Genomic DNA, 24,169 nt, shown 5'->3' with positions numbered 1-24,169 from the left:
ATGTAATTTGTAGTTTATAAGATGGTTTTGGTGCATGTGTGTGCTGTGATTGTGTAGAAGAAAAATACAGAGGAAAGTGGTATAGATGCACATAAAGGAATGTAATCTTATGCATAGTCCAACCATATTAACACAAAAACAGTATTAGCTAACTGTACCACTGAAGATGTGGGAGTGCATGTACATTTTGCCTAGTTAAATTTGTTTACTTTGGAGGTATATTATTTTTTTTAATTAGAAAATGTACTTTATATTTCTTTCAAATTAATGAGGTAAGCACTGTGACACACACACACACACAAGAATAGGATGAGTACTATCCACCAAACATGATTTTACATTTAGTATCATGTAAAGAGGGAATGTAAGAATGTACTAATCTGAAGTCAGAATTGTCTATTGTCTACTAACTCCTTTTACTGATATTTATCAATGTTTATGTGAATACTTTCTACAGCTGCAGGGATTATGTCAGACACAGAGTATGTGACTCCCATATCTCCTCCCTGGGCTATGGACACAGTCTGTCTTTCTGCCTCTGCATGCTCATAACATAGGACCATCTGAGAGTGGACTGGTTGATGAGGACACTGAAGATCAGGGTAGCATGCTGGCCCCAGAGGCAGATCTATCTGAATCTGCCTACAATGGTTAGTGGCAGGAGGTCATACAGGGGTGTTGGTACAGGTGCTCACAGAGATGGTATGGTTACCAATGTCTTCCTGAAGATATTATGTGAGTAGCTGCCACCCAACATTTGTGCAGGGTCATCATGAAGGCATAGGGGAGTTCCAGCAGGGTCTCAGAAGAGGTTGTGAGACTACTGCAGGTTGTGTATGTTGACTTCTGGGACTGCATGATCCCTGTTCGTGGCTCACTACACAGGGTCAGTGGCACACTAAATTGAGCAGTGTCTGTTCTGGGTCTTCTACTGGGCAGAGACGCAACATTAAGCAGTTCAAAAATTATACTTTGTCAAATAGTTTAGATGAGTCAAGGAAAAAGCAAAAATTGTTTTCATCGTCAAGCAAAATTATATACTTCAGAGTTCCACTGTTGAGCATGATGCCCAACTAGAAAACCAATTTGGAAAGATAGATTTATTAAAGCTATTTTTCTGTATTTAGTGTGGTTGGAATGATTCAAAAGTAATACCGTTTGAGTGGCTCGCATATAACTCAATAAATTCTTTAATTTGAATATACTCAATACATGTAACAAAATTATTGATAGTTTTCTAGTACATGTTTTCTAGCACTTTGCAATATCACCATCATGATCAGGAGATTTATTTGATTTTAAATGTATTTATAAATTCAGAAACGTAAGTGTTCTGTAATGGATTTAATACCATAATTAGAAATTTTGTGCAATGAATGGAAAATAAAATTTGACATGTTTAAACACCTGATCTGAAGTAGTTAACTTAATTTGATCATCACCCTGTGGGTTCCGGATCCGGGCCGGCAGCTTACCAAGCTAAAGATCCAAGCACCAATTTCCTCCCCTTATCCATACTACACTGCAACCTCATTCTAATCCTCAGATCTCATTTGCCGCGGCTTCGCCAGCACAGGATTCTTGAGCTCCAGGCAGGTTCGTTAGGTTTTCATCTAACCTTTGGTCTGTGTGTGTTCTTTTGAGTGTTAAAACACTTAAAAACCCTGTCCTTATTTTCCCCAGGGTTTTGCGTTTCAAAAAAAAAAAAAAAATTTTTATATATATATATATATATATATATATATATATATATATATATATATATATATATATTGTAGTGGTAAAGGACAGTTTCCGAACTTTCTGTCTGTGTAGGCCTCTCTTTCCCGCCCTTAGAGTGTGTGTGTGTGTGTGTGTGTGTGTGTGTGTGTGTGTGTGTGTGTGTGTGTGTGTGTGTGTGTGTGCACTTGATTATTTAGCTTGTCTAAGTTAGTTATGTCGGAGGTTCAGAAACCGACATTTTCTAAGTGCACAGAGTGTGGCCATTAACTGTCGCCAGCCGATGGTCACACTCTGTGCGTAGTTTGTTTGGGGGTTCCCCATTTGACATTCACCTGCAAGATTTGTGCAGCTTTTAACCCCTGGGCCCTGAGGGATTGCAGGACCAAGCTGATTCTGGTGGGTCTTTTACCTGCAGGGTCAGCTACCTCTTCTGAAGCATCTTCTTCAGTCACGGCTGTGACTGTTCAGCCTTTCGGCCCTCCTCCCCTGTCCAGGACTCCCACTCCCACCTCTAAACAGGGAGAGGGAGAGGCCAGGAAAGATAAACACAGAGAAAAAGAGAAAGAGAGACAAAAAGAGATAGATAGAGACAGGGAGAGGGGTCACAAGAGGCAAGCAGACTCGAATCCGTCACCCCCCCCCCGCTAAGGTGATGTCGACACCAGAAAAGATTGCTAGGCCATCTTCCCCTTGGCTCTGTTCTCCACAAGTCTCCCCAGAGCCAGAGGAGGAGACTCAGACCACTTCAAGGTCGTCCTCGCATTGGCCCTCCTGGTCGGTGTTGGTGGCATCCTCGAGATCCACAAGGAGCCTCTCTGAAGCTGATATGGACTGGATGATGAGAAGGTTCCTGCAAACTCAATTACTGATGGGAGTGTTGCTGGCTCCCCCCCCAGCCGGAGTGGTGAGTTCGGTTCCGACATTTGCCCCGATAGCTTCCTCTCCGATCCACCCTCGGGATTCGGATTCCATGGATCCGAGGAGGTCAGCACCAATGGTCCCTCCTAGCTAGATGCCAGCCATGCCCTTGAGCCTGTTGGATCCACTGTCAGAGCCGAGCTCTCTGAGCCGAGATCTGGATGTCAGATCTGAGGTGATGAGTGTGTCGCTGGCCCCGTTGTGGTCGAGGCATACAGTTTCCTTGGGTTCAGCTGTTCCGGCCTCAGCTCCAATCCCCTCATTGGATCCGAGGGGCATGGCTACCCACACCACCAGTTTCAGGGAAGCCAGTTACCCTTTGGGTTTCAACATTGTGGAGAGGGTTCTCTCTGGAGAATCAAGACCCCTCACTCTTTCCTCGGAGTCCTACACTGCTCCTTCGCAACTGAGTTTGTCTTCCATCATCCAGTCCTACCAGAGACAGCTTGTGTCCAATACACCCAGACAGTTCCCCTTTGAGGAATACGAGACAGTTTGCGAGCCCTCCCCAGAGAGTCCCCCCGAGGTGGCCCCTCGCAAATGCCAGTGCAAAAGGAGGCATATGGACTCCCCCTAGTCCCTCACTGAAGATACTGACTTGGAGGAAGGGGAAGGTTCCCCCAGATCACCCCCTCGAAAACGTCTCCTTTGGAGACATAATTGAAATTCTTCACCAGAGAGGGGGTTGGTCCACCCAGAAACCTTCCTCTGATGAGTCGGTATTTCTGGAGGCATTCAACGCAGGCTCATCTACCTCTTGGGTGTCCCCCCCAGCCAAGCCTCTGGTGGACCTCATTACCACCAGAGCCTGGAAGGAACCGGACACTGTAGAGCCAATACCCAAACGGCCAGACAAAGTATTGAACCCTCCTGCGGACAAGCCCAATAAGGGTTCCCCAGTTGATGCCATGGTGGTGGCGGCAGCCACTAAAACAAACTCGCCCAGGAAAGTTCCTCAGTCCATCCCCTGGACAAGGAGTCCAGGGCAATGGATCTTCTTGGAAAGCAGATGGTTGCTTCAGCTACCTTTGCTATAAGGGTGCTGAATTACATGGCCCATGTAATTAGATTGCAGCGTGACCTTGTGAAGGAGTACTCAGAGTCTCCCCCGTACTCCATTTTGGCCAAGGATAAAAAGACATTCTCAGCTCATATGGCCACTCTAAAGTCCGTTTTGAATACGTCCATGCATTTACTCTCTCACACCACTGAGGCTTCAGGGCACTCAGGTCTTTCCATACCTGGATGACTGGCTTCTCACTGCCTCCACCAGGCATCAACTTGTACTAGCCAGAAATTTCTTTCTTCAGTTGTCGACTCGGCTGGGTATCACGATAAATCTCAAGAAGTCTTCCCTTCAACCTGTTCAAATTCTAGACTTCATAGAGGCAAGAATAGATTCTCTTCAGGCCGGGATATTTTTGACCCCAGACGGACTTCACAGCCTGGCCCTTCATGTACTGGTGCTCCTTCAATCTCCTGCACCCCAGCAGAGTTAGCCCTGAGATCCCTAGGGTCCATGGCAGCAGCTATAAATCTGTTTCCTTGTCCATGTCTGCATATGAGAGTGTTAGAGTTGATGTTACAAGTTCAGTGGTCTCTTCTACATCAGTCTCTAGACTTTCCGATTCCTCTGAGCAAAGTGTGCAAAAATTCTTTCATGTGGTGGCTTCAATCCCAGGATCTGCGAGAAGGATGCCCCTTTGTTATGCCTCCACCCCAAGCCACGGTGACCACAGATGCCTCTCTCTTAGGGTGGGGGGGGCATTGTTCGGGCAGTACTGTCCAAGGCACGTGGACTCCAAGTGAGACCGTTCTGCATATAAATGTTCTAGAGATGAGAGCAGTCCTTTTAGCATTGCAGGCCCTTCATACCTCTCTTCCTCTGGGAATTATTGCAATCCAGTCAGACAATATGTCAGTGGTCTGGTACATCTACAAACAGGGGGAACCAGGTCTTATCCACTTTGTCGAGAGGCCATGAGAGTGTGGGAACGGGCGATCTCCACCAACCCCCTATCTGATAGCAATGCACATCCTGGGTCGGTCCAACATTTTGGCAGACAAATTGAGCAGGACTATCCTTCCACCTTATGAGTGGTCTCTGAATCCTTATGTAGCGGAACAGATCTTCCTCAGGTGGGGTCTGCCTTGCTGTGATCTCTTCGCATCACTGTCCAATGCGAAGTGCAGCGAGTTTTTCGCTCTGATCCCCCGGTTGGGGGAAGCAGGGACACTCTTGTCCATACTTGGTCACCTGGTCTTCTTTATGCATATCCCCCACTTCCTCTCATGACAAAACTTTTACAGAAAGCTCGTTGGTTGGGGGAGCAGAGGTATCCTCATAGCCCCATTCTGGCCTTGTCAAGTTTGGTTCCCTTGCCTGCGGTCTCATTTTCTAGCTCCACCCTGGATCTTGGATCCCATTCAGGATCTTATTCATCATCCCTCGGGAATTCTTTCTCTGAATCTGGACAGCCTCAAGCTCACAGCTTGCTTGCTCCAGTTCCATTAGTTGCCAGGACTCCCAGTATCTCTTCCCCAGTTAAATCCATTCTGGTAGCGGCACACAAGTCCTCTACCAGAAAAGTTTATAGTAGTAAATGGAAACGTTTTTCCATTTGGGCTTCGCAGAGAAATCTGGATCCTTTTACCGCTCCAGTTCCAGTGGTGTTAGACTTTCTGTCTCATATTTTCCAACAAAGGGCCAGCTCTTCCACAGTAAAGGTCCAGCTGGTGGCTATTTCACATTTTCATGTAGGGGAAAATTCAGGTTCCCTAGCTGCTGCCAGAATTTGCAAGACTTTTGTGACAGGTACTTTTCTTCTGAGACCCCCTATCACAAATCCTTCCCCGCCTTGGGATTTGACTTTGGTTCTTCAGGCCCCCGTTCGAGCCCGCAGCATCAATTGACTTGAAATTCTTGTCATGGAAGACAGCCTTACTGATGGCTATTACGTCAGCCAAGAGAGTGTCGGAGCTTCAGGCGCTATGTATAAAACCCCCATACATGGTTTTTCACAAGGGTAGGGTATCTCTCAGGAATAACCCATATTTTCTTCCTAAAGTTGCTTCAGAGTCAAATATTAATCATTCTATTACTTTGCCTGTATTTTTCCCTAATTTTTAAAATAAAGGGGAATACAAACTTCATTTGCTGGATGTTCACAGGCAGTTAGGTTTTACTTGCATAGGTCCAAACCCTTCCATAAATATGTTCAGCTTTTCATTTCCTTTGCTAAACCCTTTTTGAGAAAATCAGTTTCAAAGGTGACTCTTGCTAAACTGATTTTGCTTTGTATTTTACAAGCATATAAAGAACTTGGATTACCAGCACCAGAAGGGATTCATGCTCACTCTACCCATTCTGTGGCTACTTCTGCTGCATTCTGGTCTAGAGTTTTCCTGGATGATATTTGCTCAGCAGCTACCTGGGCCTCCTCTCACACCTTTATTACTCATTATAAGCTAGATTTGGTGTCTAGAGGAAGGGCTTCCTTTGGCTCTGCAGTGCTCCTGAATATCCTTCCTTAAGGGCCTCCCAAGATTTCGGTCAGCTGGGGACTTTGTCCCACAGGTTGATGATCAAATGAAGTTAACTACTTCAGACAAAGAAGTTATGTACTCACCATAACGTTCCATCTGAGTAGTTAGACATAATTTGTCAGTAACCTTCCCTCCCTCCTTCCCCCTGACCTTGGTGGTTATTTCTCTGTTTGGGCTCGATGTCCTGCGTCTGATGAGCCTGGTGTGCATGTTCGGGTCAGGTTTTTTGGCTTAGGTTGTTGTGTGTCACGTATTGCGTGGCAAACCCAATCTGAGGACTGGAAGGAGGTTGCAGTGTAGTATGGGTAAGGGGAGGAGCTTGGAGCTCGGATCTTTAGCTTGGTAAGCTGCCAGCTCCGATCCGTATTGGATCCGGAACCCACAGGTTGCTGACAAATGAAGTCTTATTACTCAGATGGAACGGTATGGTGAGTACATAACTTATTTTTAATAGTTTAATAAGTATAAATAACATGAATGGTGAGTAAATATAATGTATCCCCTATAATGTGTACTGATATGATTTTCTTTGACTTTTCAGTCACAATATTCTTACTAAATAAATTGATGACATTTACAACCACAGGCAGTAAGTTGGCATCATCTTTGCTTCAATTCATGAAAGATGACTGTTAAGCAACAGACCTAAATGATTTTGGGTCATTTTAATTTCCTCCTGATGAGACTCCTCATTATTTAGCAATTGTGAAACCTCAAAATGTTTTAAGTATCCATGAATATTGCTACAGGTCTTTGTGTGTGTGTTTTTTTTTTTTTTTTTTTATAAAACAGCTTTATTATGTTACCTCTGTGATTTATAGTCTTTATGACTAGGCCACTTTAAGAGATAACCACAGTACATGCTGGGAATAGAACATATTAGCTTAACATACAGGCTTGCAGAGTTTGTTTTCTGTAAGTCCTCTTGAAGTAAACAGCTGCTTAACATAATTAGACTGTTTGTAGACACATCCTGCATGCTATCACAGCTAGGAGTTTGGAAAGTACTTAATATGGTGTCAGAAGCAAACAGACCTTCCTTTGCTGCAATGAGCAAAAACATCCACATGTGTATACAGCAGTAAAGCATGCCTTCTTCAAGGCAAGGTCCATCAGGCAGTTGAAGAACACTAAAATGAGAAAAAAAAGGTGAATGTTTCCATATCACTAAGCCCAACACTGTAACTCAACTTGTAAGGTAATTAAGGAGAAAATTTGAGCTTGGGCCCAACTGTTTGATGTCAACTATTATGCCAGGCTCAAAAAATATAGCATTACACGTAGAGGTACAACTTTTTTGCATATAACAGGGAATGAAGACAGTAACGTTTATAATACCTTCAGGCAACATGCAAAAGAAAAGACACATTTAACAATAATCATATGGAGAGTTATCTTAGAGCAAGCAAATGATATCAGATATTTTTTTTTTGTTGACTGTTTTAGGTCGACTTTTTTTTTTCATGTGAACTTTTTTTTCTTTCTATATTTTTAGGTGATTGACAGGTGTGCAAGATCATATAATTCCTGAGGTTGGGGAATATACCCTTTTATGGGTATTGTGTAATTTCAGTGTTAGTATATCCAATTAGCAGAGGGTGTATGGGAGCCACAGTCCCACACATTGGTGAAGCAGGGTTACTTGTCCTCTACAAAAAACACTGCTATCATTGCTTGTTCTGGGATTATGCCTCAGAGCATGAGCAATAATGTGTCAATGTTTGTTTTGTTGATTTGTGAGCGTTGACATTGGGAACGACAACATTTACTTGTTTAGTATGTTAAAGTATATCTAAATATAGGTCTATATGTGTGTGTGTGTGTGTGTGTGTGTGTGTGTGTGTATATGTATATATATATATATATATATATATATATATATATATATATATATATATATATATAGAGAGAGAGAGAGAGAGAGAGGTTCCATTCATTTGATGAAAAGCTTAAATGATTGAAAATGAGAACTTACCTTTTTCCTTCTGTTGTGAGATCCTGGACTTAGTATATGTAACTAGAAAGGGGTGTGGAGGATACAAGGGGACTTGCCCCCACCCTTTAAAGAGATTTTTAATATTTTCTGCTTTCAGCATTCTGGATTTCAATATATTGAGTTCTTGATATTATGACAAGGACAGATCCATATAGATAAATAGATTAATCTTTCTCTCTCTCTCTGATTGAAGACTATATAATCGAAGTTTTAAAACTTCAAAATCCTGAACGGAGATCGGCATACAGAGTGGAATGGGAGATTTCCCTTTTCCTCGCTGCAGTGCAATCTCTGAGTTGGTATATTTAAGTAGCGGCGGGTGTGGGGGCGCAGGGGGCTTGCCCCCCCCTGCAAAACATGTTTTGTGATTTGTTGACTGCTTTTTTGGAGGAGGGGGTTCTTAATTTTGAGATTTCAAGATCTTGAGATTCTGAACTCGATATTCTGAAACTCGAGATTGTGGTATTTCAAAATTAAGAAATGGACCCATATATATGTGTGTGTGTGTATATATATATATATATATATATATATATATATATATATATATATATATATATATATATACACACACATATATATATATATATATATATATATATATATATATATATATATATATATATATATATATACACATATATATATTTATTTATATATATATATATATATATATTTGGATATTTTATATATATGTAATTATATGTCATTAAATTTACTACACAATTCATTGATACTCAGTGCATTGAAAAACTATGCATCAAATCACAAAATGTCAAATATAACAGCATATATACCTTACACCTCAGAAAAAATACATTCGAAAGCAATGGGGTACAGCAAACAAAAAAAACTTACCCACTATGCTGTGATGTCTACACATAAAAACAATACAATATCAAAATCAGAGAGAAACAAAACAGTATTTATGCAGGGGATGCACCCCCCCCCTTGCAATCCTGCAATCTTAAATTTAGAAACTTAGACTGTACAACATTAGGGTAAACCGCAAAACTTTGTTCTCACTGTACCACAATATGTATACTATTACAGAATCTCTGACAAAACAATAATTCAAGTAAGCAAGCAGCATAATTTCTGATTGAAGGAAACATTTAACAAAGTGAAAGGCTTCCTATATACATACACATATATACACATTATATATATATATATATATATATATATATATATATATATATAGAGAGAGAGAGAGAGAGATGTGTGTATATAGATATATATATATATGTATGTACGTACACACACACATATATAGGATCCGCAAAAAAAAGAGAAACGTGGGGAAATGGAAGTTGCTGAGATCGTAGCACAGTGGGGATAAGGGAATATTCCCTTTTCCCCACTGTAGTGCAATCTTGGAGTGAGAATATAAAAGTAGGAGAGTGTGGGGGCGCAGGGGGGCTTGACCCCCTAAGTAAACGTGAGTTTTGTGATTTTGTTTTAATTTTTTTTATTTTGTTATTTTTTTATTATTATTTTTTTTTTTTGCATACTTTATTGTAGGTGCTTTTTCGGTGAAAAGCACTTTCGCTAAAGTGTGTTCAGCAGTTTTAGTTTCGGTGTTATGGGCGTTCGGTAACTAGTCCTAGATCTATATATATATATATATATATATATATATATATATATATATATATTTAAAATATACACAGATTTATATCACAAAATTAACTTTTCAGAAAGTCAGACTCTGTATGGTTCAGACCAAATGAATGACTTTTCAAAAAGTTGAAAGGTACCAAAAAAACTTGGGTTTTTGCAGGTGACAAGCCTCCCTGCATGCCTCACTCCATGCAAATTATATGTACCAAATCCGACATCGCACTGCAGTGGGGAAAAGGACAAATTCACCAATCCCCACTGTACCCTGATGTCGGCACAGGCACTTCCACTTTTTGGAAAGTTGATCCTATAGTCTCGACCAAAAGGAGTTCGTCTTTCTGAAAAGTCAGTCTCCTGATATAAGCTCACACACGTGCATAAGAGTGTATGCGTGTGTGTGTGATATATATATATATATATATATATATATATATATATATATATATATGTATCATCACCAAAATCTAGAACATTGTATGGGTACTGGTATAATATTTTTATATTCCAGAAAATTCTTTAATTCCTTTTGTCATCAAAATAAAGTAAAAAAATGGTACCAAGCAGAATATCAGTATCATAATTTTCCTCTAATCATGAAACCCCATTATTTTATCTGACAGAATAAAATGCACTACAGTTAAACCATGGTCATCATAAAGAAATATAAAACAAAAGTTTCAGTAAAAACAAAAAAACGAAGCATACTATTATATAAAAAAGTCAAGTGGCAGATTGATGTCACCAGATTCAACTCCGGGAATACATAAGTGTGTAAGCAGACATCTTATTACAGCACTACTGGAAGATTCACACTGAAAACTTAAGCTAGAAGTATACAGCTCAATATTATTTTTATTTCTGCATCTGGGCGGGTTCTGCCCTACACATATTCACTACAAACTCTCTAACTAAATATTTTACCTGAGAGAAGTAAACAGCCTTAGGTATAAAGGATTTTTTTTTCCTGGCAAAGTTAAATATTTCCCCAAGATCCTACAATGTCTGAGATGGAATGCATTTTAGCCAGAGAAGTTGGAAATACAGACCACCAACATGGATTGTGCAAGGGGACATGCCCCTTTAATAATAGTCATATCAGTCATACTATTTTTATTTTTACCAAACGAAAACTACTGCAGTTTTTGAAATTTATGAGACTATTGCTACTCTTTATAACATTTAGTAATGCTACATTCTCAGAAGTCTAAAGTTTCATGTCAGAATTTTATAAAACTGACAGCCTATCTATAAAAATTCAGTGATGCTATGAAGTCTCTTTGTCAGTTTTCAATATTATTTCCATGCTTTGATGAGTAAACATAAGTTGTGATTCTCTGTGGCTCATTTTTCCTACAATAACCAGCTTATAAGAAAATACAAAGCACTTACAAATGCCTGATGTTCTTCATGTTTCACTGTTGCAGTCATTACATTTGGGTAATCTGCTGGCAGGTTGCCCTCAGTCGGCCTGATTAACAAAGTCTTGGGTCCTGCGTTGGTTGCTGTCCCTTCTTCCATGACGTCAGGTCATCAGGGGTATAAAACATGCAGCCGACACCATTACATCAGTCTTTCTTGCCTTGCGGTGCACAAAGCAGAAGCAGTTCGCAGGTGCCGGTCAACTGATTCCTGAAATTTTCGTTTCGTTTTCGAGTTTCAGAACCGAAGTCTTAAGCTAAATACCCCGTTGGGGAAACTTTTTCTTACTCCTAACCGATGTCAGTAAAAATTAATAATTGCATTACTTGTGGGAAGCAAATTCCTCATAAGGATTTTCATTTGTACTGTATTCCTTGCCTAAGCCCTGACCACAATGTGTCTTGTTGTCGGTTTTGTGCTAAATTTAATCAACGCACGATTAAACGTCTGTATATTTTTGCATCTAAATACTTTGGCTCAAGATTTAATTATCCAGAAATGTCATTGGTTAGCAATCCAGCTACCAGAATACCTAAAAACTGCAAAGAAAAAGACAGAGGCAGACCATCGAGGTCCAAAACCGATGACTATGCTTCTCTTAAGCCAGTCGCCGGTACTCGCAGCCCCTGATACCCGCTACTTCTGTTTCGCAAGCCTCTACTGAGACCCATTCGGAGTCTGGTATGCCGCGAGATGCTTCAATTATGAAACCCGCAGATGTTCTCTACCTTAGATGGGTCTGGAACCGTTGTGCAGGCACTGACTTCTGAGGGTGTTTTCAGGCCTACAGATTTGTATATTAGACCAACGCTATCTTCAAAACTAAGGCCTAAATCTAAATCTCTGTCTAAAAAACCGACGCCTGGGCCACATGTGCTGGCCTCTATGCCTAAAAAACAAATTATCAAAATGGCTGAAGATTTAATTATCAGGGGTAGCCAACCCCCTTCTTCTAAGAGGCCTAGGCAAGACATTGACTAAGAATCTTCTGAACAGGATTCTATTTCTTCTGACTCTTCTAATGAACAGCATTTGTCTATTCCTACTTATGAGGACTCTGATGCAGAAGACTCCATTCCTTCTGCTTCTCCCCCTGATGATTTTTCTTTTGGGGGAACTTTACATACTTTGAGGGAGCATTTCCACTGGGAAAGTCAGGATTTCTCTGAATCTAAAAAGAGACTTAGGGATTTTCTTCTTCTTCTTCCTCAGCATAGGCCTTTGGCCATACCTCCTGTTCTAGACATTGTCGATGTTTTTTCAGAATCAAGTATGACTCCTGATTCTCTGCCTCCAGCTCATTGTAAGCCAGACAGATACTACAGGGTGCCTGACACCCACAAATTCCTTTTTAAAAATCCCATTGCTGACCCTGAAACCATTTCTCAGGGTCCCAAAGGCATTAAGGCCTCTACTGCTAAAAATCCTACTGCTTCTGATGGAGATTCCAGGGCACTGGATAGATGGGGTAAGAAGGTTTACACGTCTGCAACCTTGGTAATCAAGGCTTTAAACTGTCAATTTCATATGCTTAAATATCAACAGCATATCATGGGACTAATTAAACAGAAAATTATGTTAATCTCTGACTGTGTGGAAAATAAAGATTTGCAGAATTTATTACATTCAGCTGAACAAGTTGGTAAACATACTTTGCAATGTGGTTTTGATTCCTTGGAGGCCTCTTGCAGGGCTGCTGTAACTGGATCTGTACAAAGAAGGCATGCTTGGCTCAAAGAGCAAACTCTGCCTGACCATGTCAAAGCAAAATTGTTGGATGCTCCTTTACAACAGGACCGTCTCTTTGGTAATAAGGCTGAAGAAGTGTTAAAAAAAGATGGAAGATAAAGCTTAAATCTATGCAAACTGACCTACTAAAAACTGGTCCTTTCCAGTCCCCTCGAGAGCTGCTCAAGTCAAATCAAGACATTCCAAAGGCTCCAGGTTTCAGTCACAAGGAACTTTTAGAACAAAACAATGGGGTGCCTCCACCTCCAAATCTGGAAGTAGCAAGGCACCTCCCTATGGTAAACAGTCTCGATGACTTCCCCCTACAATCAACAAGCACTTACCTTTTAGCTGCCCCTTTGGGGGGAAAACTGGCACTTTATCCACAAAACTGGCAACTCATTACCCAGGACAAATGGGTTTTAAATATAGTATCCCAGGGATACAGATTTCATTTCTACATGTTGCCAATCCCAAACGGATGGCCAGATCTGCCCCCAAATCAGTGGGTAGAGGCCCAGAAACAAGTTCTGTCCCTCATGAACATGGGGGCTATTCAACCAGTACCAGAAGAGGAAAAGGGACAAGGTTTCTATTCAAGACTTTTCCTGGTACCCAGAAAAGACAAATCATGGCAACCAATTCTGGACTTATCCATTCTAAAAACATTCCTGGACATTCCAAAATTCAAGATGTTGACTCTTCAACAGTTTCTACCCATGCTAGGCAAATATGCCTGGTTGGTAACTCTAGACTTAAAAGAGGCTTACCTGCATATCCCAATCAGGGAATCTTGCAGAAGATACCTCCGCTTCAAAGCAGGCTACTTGCATTACCAGTTCTCTGCTCTGCCCTTTGGCTTATCTACTGCGCCCAGGGTCTTCACAAAGTGCCTGACACCAGTAATTGCATTTTTCAGGCAAAGAAATATTCAAATATATCCATACCTGGACGATTGTCTAATTCAGGCAGAAACCAAGGACATTCTTCTAAAGCATCTGGCGTTTGTAAAAAGGGTTCTAACTTGTCTAGGGTACACCATAAACAAAAAGAAAACACAACTGGTACCCTCTCAAAAAAATGACATTCCTGTGTGCAAGCTTGGATACAACTGCCCAGATGACTTACCTTACGCCAGAAAAGCAAATTCAATTGGTGACTTACTTCAAACAGGTGGCCACAAAAACCCTGCTATCTGCAAGACAAATTCTGCAAGCCTTGGGGTTCATGGCCTCTTCCATTCTTCTAATTCCATATGCAAGACTGCATATGAGGAAACTTCAGTGGTACTTAAAAAGCTTATGGAGTCAACATTGTGACAGCCTGGACACAATGATTCCTAGAATACCTTGCCTGCAGCTAGAGTTCCTATGGTGGGAAGAGGCCTGCAACCAAAACAAGGGACTGCCATTCACTCCACCCCCTGCTGCCCAAACCCTAACTACAGATGCATCAGACTATGTTGGGGGGCTCATCTGGCAGGGAAGTGCATACAGGGCAAATGGAGCCCAAATCAAATGCACCTACATATCCATCAGAAAGAGATGCTAGCTGTGCAGAATGTGCTGACAGCCTTCAAGGACTACCTTCATCCAGGACAACTACTGATAAAGACAGACAACACCACAGTTATGTGGTACATAAACAAGCAGGGGAGCACACATTCCTACCCCCTTTGCAGATTAGCCATGGCATTGTGGAACATGGCCTTGACCTATCAGATACAACTACAAGCTCAATTCCTGCCAGGAAAGCTAAATACTCTGGAAGACGAACTAAGCAGAATGGAAACTGGAACCACAAGTTTTCAACATGTTGACACACAAATGGGGGAGCCCAGACATAGATCTTTTTGCCTCACCCCAGAACTATCAGTTGGACAAATTCTGCACAAGAATTCATCACAACAAAGCTTGGAAAGTGGATGCTCTATCATTCATCTGGAAAAACCTCAGTCTATCCTTTTCTCCCTCTGCCTCTACTCTCCAAAGTTCTACTAAAAGTCAAACTGGACAAACCAAAAATTATTCTGATTGCTCCAGACTGGCCTTGTCAACACTGGTACCCACTCCTGCACAATGTGTCACACCTTCCTCCATGGCACCTACCTCAGACACCTTACCTACTGTCTCAGCAGAACTACCAAATTCTGCACACTCCGCTCCAAACTTTGAATCTTGCAGCATGGCTAATCAACTAGTTTCACCTTTGCCATCACTCAGCAAAGCTGTGATGGATGTCATTTTGGAGGCTAGAAGGCCTAGTACTAGAAAATCTTATGCTGACAAATGGAAAAGATTCTGTGCCTGGAACCAATCACTAGGAATAAGTACAGCTATGCCCAATATTCCTCAGATTCTGCAATACTTAACTGAGATGCCTCACAAGGGCCTATCATTTTCTTCCATAAAAATCCATGCCTCTTGCCATTTCAGCTCATTACAACACATAACCTCCCCTCTTCTCTCATCCTCTGCTAAAGCAGTATCTCAGAGGGGCCAAAAATTTAAGACCTCCCAGGAGAGCACCAACTCCTGCATGGGACCTCAATTTTGTTTTGGAAAAACTCACTCTCCCTCCTTTTGAGCCAGCTGCTACTGCAGACCTAAAATTTGTCTCCTGGAAAACAGCTTTCCTTTTAGCAGTCACTTCAGCTAGAAGGATTTCAGTATTACAGGCTCTTATGGCAGTGGAGCCTTTCATTATTTTTCATCCGGACAGGGTGGCTCTCAGGACCAATCCATCTTTCATGCCTAAGGTGGTGTCCAGTGTGGCTCTTAATCAGACCATTCATCTGCCAACTTTCTTTCCCAATCCACAGAACAAGGGTGAGCAGATTCTGCATTCATTGGATGTACACAGACAACTAAGATTCTACTTAAACAGGACAAAATCTCTAAGAAAATCTGAACAACTATTGGTGGTATTTGCTGCAGGGGCAGAGGGAAAGGCTATTTCAAAGCAGACTATTTCCAAATGGATAAGCCATTGTATTCATTTCTGCTATGTGAACCATGATAAACATATCCCCAAGGGGATCAGATCTCATTCTGCCAGGGCTGCATCTACTTCTACAGCCTTTCTCAGAGGGTTTCCTACCAGAGACATTCTAGAAGCTGCTACCTGGAGCTCAGTTCATACATTCACCAAGCATTACCATTTACCTCTCTTCTCTAAATCCAGAGCTGGCTTTGCCACTGCCATCCTGCAGGGCCTTATAGCTGCTCCTAATGCTGTATAAATCCATCTTCCCAACCATAGCTTTGGGATTCCTCCCAAATGTAATGACTGCAACAGTGAAACACGAAGAACATAGTACAGTTGTGTACACTTACCATAAATGTAGATGTTCAAGTGTATTCACTGTTGCAGTCCTGGTTACCCACCCTCCAGCCCCCTGTTTTTATCTTACCATACCTATCCTTTCTTTCTTTATATATATAAAATTTTTTTTTTTGCTCCCCATTTGGGGGGCACCTGACATCTGGGGCAAAAAAAACTGATGTAATGGCGTCGGCTGCATGTTTTATACCCCTGATGACCTGACGTCATGGAAGAAGGGACAGCAACCAACGCAGGACCCAAGACTTTGTTAATCAGGCCAACTGAGAGCAACCTGCCATCAGATTACCCAAATGTAATGACTGCAACAGTGAATACACTCAAACATCTACATTTATGGTACGTGTACACAACTGTACTTTTTATCTTTTGCACAAGCTATAACATAATTCTGTTGCAAGCACTTTATTCATAAACAGGCACATTATTTATTTAGTTAGTTATTTTTCACTAGAACTGAAACTTTTGATGAACAACTTCAGATTTAGTATTGGTCATGCAATTTTTCTTATTCATATTATTTTGAAACAGGTGTTTACAACCCAGGGAACAAGTTGATATTTTATTTGATTATCTGGGAATTGAATTGCCTCCTCTGGAGATGAATGAAGACTGTTTGTACTTGAATGTCTACACTCCAGTACCACCAAATGAAATGGCAAGCCTACCGGTGAGTGAAGTTACAGACACATGATTAGGTGATATTTTGCTTGCACAAGAAGATATAAAAAATACATATTAGCCAAGATGAATGGGGGAAAAAATTACAAACGTACTGTACATTTGTGATGGCACAGCAAAAACTTCATAAATAAGTAATGATCAACTGAGTATCTTTATTCGGTGCAGTAAGGTGTGTTAAAAAATGTGTCCTTATCAACAATCTGCTGCTCTACAGTCCCTTCATAGTTACAGGAAAATAGGTCTCTGATACAAAGGTTACTAATTATGTCAGAATATGCATTTATATATATATATATATATATATATATATATATATATATATATATATATATATATGTTTGGATGTATTGCACACATATATACATGATGATATGAATTTTATATGTATATCTATATGTGTGTATGTGTGTCTCCCATTTACTTATTTCTGATGATTCTTGTTTTTCAGCAAATCAGTAGACACTCAGACGCTCATATCTGTGTCTGTTTGAGAGTTAATGCATGTTATGTATGATAGTTTGAACTGAATTTTTTTTCCACCTGAGGTGGAGGTCAAATTATTAGTATCTAGTTGATATTTCTACATTGTAATCACGTCACTCAGATCTCATGTATCCTTCTTGAAGAGATTTATTTTTTATATTAATCTAAAAAGAAAAGCATAAAAAAATATAAATAATTATCAGTTTAAATTACATATACCATATCCTTGTAATAGTCCATTATAATCCAAATAAAGTTTCTCCTATTGAATATTAAAAGCAAGCTCTTACATGCATAGCTAAATACGTTTCGTACAACATGAGGGGGTATAGCCTTTAATGTCAGTGTTTGTTTGTACATAATTTTATCAGAATTCACATATGGGAATTCCACTTCAATGTAATGGAAAAAACAGCATAGGCTGAATAATTGTGCTATAATACTTCTTTCCTTATTTTTATTTTTTAGGTAATGGTGTTTATCCACGGTGGAGGCTTTATGATTGGTGGTGCCTATATGACCGATGGTTCATCCCTGGCAGTGTATGGAAATGTAGTGGTTGTAGTAATCCAGTATAGGCTTGGTGTCTTTGGATTCTTCAGGTTTGTATTAAGTATGGGTTTGTCTGTACTCTCCCTGCTATAGAACAGAGACTAGTAAAACTAATAAAGAGATGCTCGTAGTCACAAAACTCAGGATGACCTTATACCTCAAAGAATCATCTAAGTTTGTGCTTTGATGTTGTGCTACCACCTCTAACAAATACCGTTACAGTTTACATTGTATCCAGTCTGTATTGCTTATGAATATAGACATGATGAGATGAGAAGAACACTAAGAAGCAGAGAAAAACTAAAGGTATTTCAAAAAAACTAAACCTAATGACCAAACACTGTGAGGCAGCAATGATAATTACTAATACTGTAAGTCACCTCAGTCCTTTTATATAGGTTGGTACTAGGCTATTGTCCCTAGGGCCTATACAAGCCTAGCCATAACAATTCCCTGGCTATTTCTTCCCACAATATTTACTTCCCTGGACCCTTGTCTAGCAGGGCAACTGACGTGATCCCCGGAATGAATTTCCTATCTCCCATCCAATCGTCAAGAGCCCTTTTGAAGAGGGCCAAAGAGGCTCCCTGCTTGACATGTATGGGCAGTCTATTCCAGTGTCTGAGGAGTCTCCAGGTCAGGAACCTATCCCTCCAGCATGTTTTGTTCATTGTGATGACAAGGTTTAGATCCCTGGAGCGTGTGGCTCTGAGGAATTGGGAAGCATCTAAGTTTGTGCTTTGATGTTGTTCTACCACCTGTAACAAGTACCGTTACAGTTTACATTGTATCAAGTCTGTATTGCTTATGCATATAGACATGATGAGATGAAAAGAACACTGAGAAGCAGAGAAAAGCTAAAGGTATTTCAACAAAAAACTAAACCTAACGACCAAACACTGTGAGGCAGCAGTGTTAATTACTACTACTGTAAGCCATCTGTGCTGAATGTCAGATTATACTTACTTTCAACTCTTTATGCTAGATAAAGATAGAGGGGTCCATACACATGACTATGACTATACATGACTATGAACTGCTACAATGAATGGCCTTAACCATACTGCAGCTCATTTGTCTGGTCGTATGGCAGAAAATGTGCATTTTAGCCAGTTTTATTGGCATAAAGGTATAAAGCCTTGAGTATAGTGCTGGTCATGAGAGTTCAATCAACCACTCTGGTGTTTTATGGAATTGGTAGGGGGTGTGGGAACAGTGATACAGTACTGTCAGGTAAGGGTGTAGCTGGTAGATGCCAGGAATGTAAGGTCTCTGTGGTAATGGCTCTGATTGAGATTTGAGACCACAGAGAAGTGTTTGCTTCTAGGGGGCAGGGCAGTCTTGATAGGTACATCATTTACAGAAGCAATCCTCTTTGATGCACATTACCTACTGAAGCCTACTTACTCACAATGCACTGTAGGGTTAGGGCTAAAAGAAAAACCAAACAACACCTCATGGCTGCCTGAAGGATGGTCCCTCTTGTTAATTCTCACTCTAGTCTAAGGATAATAAATGGGCCAGATTGTCAAGACAAGGACTGATAGTCTGCAGGCAGCAGGGCAAATAGCATAGCTAAAACATGGCATTTTTCTGTTATCTAGTTAAACGTCTGTAAGCAAATGAATGCAAAGATATACTGACCTGTTACTAATGCTGTGTTACCACTGTGTGGGGTATCCCAGTAAGTAGGATTACTGCTGATATTTGGTTTTACTTTCGACATTATTTTATAGTATCTGAATTACGTTATCATCACTAATGTGGAAATTCATAATTCAGGTAAGCATGTACCCATTTATAGGGCTGAAACACAGTATAAACAGGTCTTGTTCTACTGTCACAAAAGGCTCAGTAACTACTGTCCCAAAAATCTAGGAAGAGGAGATTATGTTTACCAGTGACAAAAAATGCATCACTTGGAAGCTATCTCACTGGTAAGACCTCTGCCTCCCTTCTTCGGGGTTTGGGTTTCAGTCTTGAACTCTGGTTATTCCTAGTGTGGAGTTTGCGTTTTTCCCCACCATGTTTGTATGGGTTTCCTCTGGGTGACAGTTTCTTTCCAAATATTCATGCTGAGTGGCTGATTATATTATATTATATTATATTATATTATATTATATTATATTATATTATATTATATTATATTATATTATATTATATTATCCCTCAGCTAAATGTTGTACAGTTTCCTAAGGGGGTGATCTCATCTTAGCCTTTCATGCTATGAATGACTGCCCTCTCTTTGAACTTCTTTTTATAACCAGCGGTAAAGCAAACACCCACTCGATGATGTTGCCATTTCAGCAATAGCAGTTGGTGCAACAGGCACCTAACCCAATGTATCCCCACCTCTGGGGCAGGTTCCATTTATATATCAAGCAGAATACTTTACTGGCAACCTTTAAAACACAATATGGATGACTAGATAGGTGATCACAAAATTTCACCTGGGATATGGTCTGGTAGTTAATGCAGAGGATTAAGGCTCCAAACTGTTAGAGTTGCTTCCTGTAACCAAGGGTCCAGGGCTTGATTTATTCCACCTCCACTGTCCTGCAGTGTGAATGTGAGAAAGTCGCCTAACCAGACAGTGCTTCCAGGTCACACATAAAAAGAGACACTTCTGTCAAGTGGGCCTATAATGTTAACAAATGTATCAGCAAACAAAAGAAGAAAGAAAAGACGTGGTAAAATCTCCTTAGTGGGACACTATTCATTTTCCACCAGCAGTGATTAATATTGCTGAGTTTCTCAGTGATATCCTAGGCCACAAGCTTATCAAGACCTTATGAACCTTTGAATATGCACTTTGTACCACACAGTTGTTGAACCAAAGACAATGAACAGATACAAACTAGGGTATTTTGTAAGATCTTGGAAATTATCAATCAAATTGTTTTGTAAAAAGGATTGTATCTTTTAGTGAGCTATCCACTCAGGAGGAGTGCATACAGTTCGGTAATTACATTTTTTTATTTATTTAACTGGGTAAAAGGAATGATTCAGGGTACTTTTTTCAGTCATGGCACGCACCAAATATTTATGGTTGAACTGCTACCTTCATTCACAAAGTTAAAATTGTCAAGTTTCAGTACCGTATAAAATGAAAGTAAAATATAATGGAGTTGAAATCCACAGGGCCAGGGGAAAAATAAAATGAACACCAGTCTCTGAGAAACAACAAAAGTAATAATTACAAATGATTAATTAAAACTAATCTGTGTATGAGGTATATCTCCTGTGAGATAATTATCATAAAGCCCTAAATAGTCAAGCAAACATTTGTGTATACCAGCCTCAATTATTTTTTATCCACTCTGTATCTACCAAGTAAATAAACTCAGGCACACACATACATAAATAAATAAATAAATAAAACAAGAATTGTTTAATTACCTCATCTACAAACTGATTATGTGGCTAAATAGAGTCAACCTGCCACTTATTCCAATATATCATGACCAGGGTACCCTTTATATACCCTTTATGTATCCTGTCCTGAAACTGGTGTGGTTATTAGAACCCCCCCCCCCCCCACACACACACACACACACACAAGCAATTTGATGATTTTCAAAATTCAGACACAGTCTTGTAGTAAATATTGTTGAAATTCTAAGTGAATCAGGAAACCTGAAAGCACAGTCCTGGATCAACGACAGTATCACAACTGGCATAAGCTTAGATGATTCACACCTCTGGAAAATGTGTGAATTATTTACCAATGTAATGTGTTCCTAGAATCTTTACATGGGGTTGTTAAACTTGATTTGCCTGTCAGAGCTTTACTGGTCACTTGCATCCTCTGCCATTATAACACACCCTATAAAGTAATATGCCATGTACTGCCACAGTGTACTTCCTCATTTAATTGTAGGATGCATGTGCCTAGAGTTTTATTTTATAATATTTGAGCTATGGTTGAACCTAATAAGATTAGCAGGAAAGGAAGCCATTTTAAAAAGCCAAGTTCAGCGTAAAGTAACACAAAATGCAAAGCCTAGTACTTCAGGTTGTATTAATAAACAGAAGTCAAACAGTTGTCGGGCACATTACAGACATTATTCTCTATTCCTTTCCAAAAAGCAATTTATAGATGATCAGAAATGTGTGGAGAGAAAAGCATACATGTGAGTAAAGATGCAGCCTTGTCTGTTTTATAGACTGACATGCAGTTACGAGAAGCCAAGTACAGAATAAAACTGTCATGAAAGGGTCACTTACCTTAACTTTAGGTTGCTATGGTGGCTGGCATTTTATTTTAGACAAGAACTGACAAACAGCTTTTAAGTTCAAAGTATTACAAGTGTTTAATGAAAAAAGCTGTCATTTATGCATAAACAAAGAAAACTTCTCATTTTTTTCCTGTTTGAAAAGAGAGGTGCTTAACTATGTCTTGTATAAAGGTGGTGACACTCTGGTAAAATAAAACACTGTACAGTCAATATTTTGATGAGCAGTCCATTATGAACCGATTAATAGTGCGACATGAATCATACTCGAATTACAAATTAAACAAATGAACATATGTTGTTGTTTGTCTTTCGGCTTTTCCCGGTAAGGGGTCGCCACAGCGGAACTCCGGTCCGCTAATGATTGGCAGTAGATTTTTACGAAACGCCGAGGTGCCAGCTCGACGTTCAACCTTCAAAGAAGGCACGCCCATTTACGCATGCACACACAGCCTACCTCGACCTGGCAAAGGCTTTCGACACAATACCCCACTCAGGTATCATTGAAAAACTCATCAGCTTAAATGTAAACCCATACGTCACAAGATGGGTTGCAAACTGGCTAAGTGACAGAACCCACAGGGTCAGAGTTGCTGGCGCCATGTCAGACTCAAAGCCTGTCACAAGTGGTGTCCCACAGGGCTCAGTCCTGGGCCCACTCTTGTTCGGCATCTACTTTTCAGAAGTACAAGCAAACACAGGAGGGTTATGGCTGACAAAGTTTGCAGATGACTGCAAACTGGGCGCCATAGTCAAGAACACATCTGACACAGATATCCTTCAGAAGGGTCTCATAGAGATGGATAACTGGTGCCAGAGCCATGGCCTAAAGTTAAACGCCAAAAAATGCATAGTCATACCCTTCGGGAAAAACAAGGTTACCCCCAGCTACCATATAGGTGGCAACCCACTAAGCACAAAAGAGGTTATCAGGGATCTGGGGACCCAGGTTGACAGTAACCTTTCGTTTGACACTCACGTTGCCAAAGTAGTTAGGAAGACCTTCTACATTGCCCACCTGATCATGAAGGGATTTACATCTAGATCAAGGGAGGTCATCGTTCCCCTGTACTCATCACTCATCAGACCAATGATTGAGTACAATGCCCCATTCGGAATGTATCTGACCCGACACCTGCAGCAACTTGAAAGGCCCCAAATGTTCCTCACCAAAAGGATAAAGGGTCTCAAAAATATGTCTTATGCTGCCCGACTGAAGGAACTCCAGCTCTATTCAGTCGCTTACCGTCTGCTCAGAGGTGACCTGTGCCTGACATACAAGGCCATGTCCAACCCGGAATTGATGAACATGCTTCACCTCAAAAAATCTAGATCCCTCAGAACTACAAGGGCAGGAGACTTAAACCTTGACACGGTTATTAATAGGACGTGCTGGAGGGACAGATTCATCATCCAGAGACTCCCTATGCTGTGGAACAAAATCCCGGTACATGTGAGGCAGAGCACCTCGCTGGCCTTGTTCAAGAGAAATCTTGACCAATGGATGGGAGATCGCAGATATACCCCAGGGATTACCTCAGTGCCACTGCTTGACAGAGGCACAGCAAAAAAATGGGCATAGTATCCTTCAAACTAAAGGGGTGGTGAAAGCCACAAAACTCTGGGCTAGGCTTATAAATGCCCTTGGGCAGATAGCCTAGTATGAACCTATGAACCTATGTCTTTCGAATGCTACCCAACCATGGGGTGGACATGCAGAATCCACACAGAAGGTACTCTCAAGCCCAGCTGAGAATCGAACAGGAGAACCTCTTGCTGTGAGGTAACAACGCTACCACCATACCACCGCGGCAGTCAAACAAATGAACATGTGTACAAACTTTATATATACATACGTGTGTGTGTGTGTGTGTGTGTGTGTGTGTGTGTGTGTGTGTGTGTGTGTGTGTGTGAGCTGTAA

General features: G+C 40.6%; 1 protein-coding gene across 1 annotated transcript in view; it reads left to right on the top strand.

Annotated features, from left to right (window-relative positions):
- LOC122810349 (carboxylesterase 5A-like) overlaps window positions 1-24,169 on the top strand; it is a 325,740-nt gene that overhangs the window by 80,321 nt on the left and 221,250 nt on the right. Inside the window, exons 3-4 of the mRNA XM_044081930.1 lie at window positions 16,826-16,964; window positions 17,930-18,063. Of these exons, the coding sequence (XP_043937865.1) occupies window positions 16,826-16,964; window positions 17,930-18,063 (273 nt within the window). The remainder of the gene's footprint in view (window positions 1-16,825; window positions 16,965-17,929; window positions 18,064-24,169) is intronic.

Source organism: Protopterus annectens, chromosome 8.part1, assembly GCF_019279795.1.
Source record: "Protopterus annectens isolate FY-2018-M chromosome 8.part1, PAN1.0, whole genome shotgun sequence".
NCBI lineage: Eukaryota > Metazoa > Chordata > Ceratodontiformes > Protopteridae > Protopterus > Protopterus annectens.
This window is presented reverse-complemented; position numbering and strand designations above follow the sequence as displayed.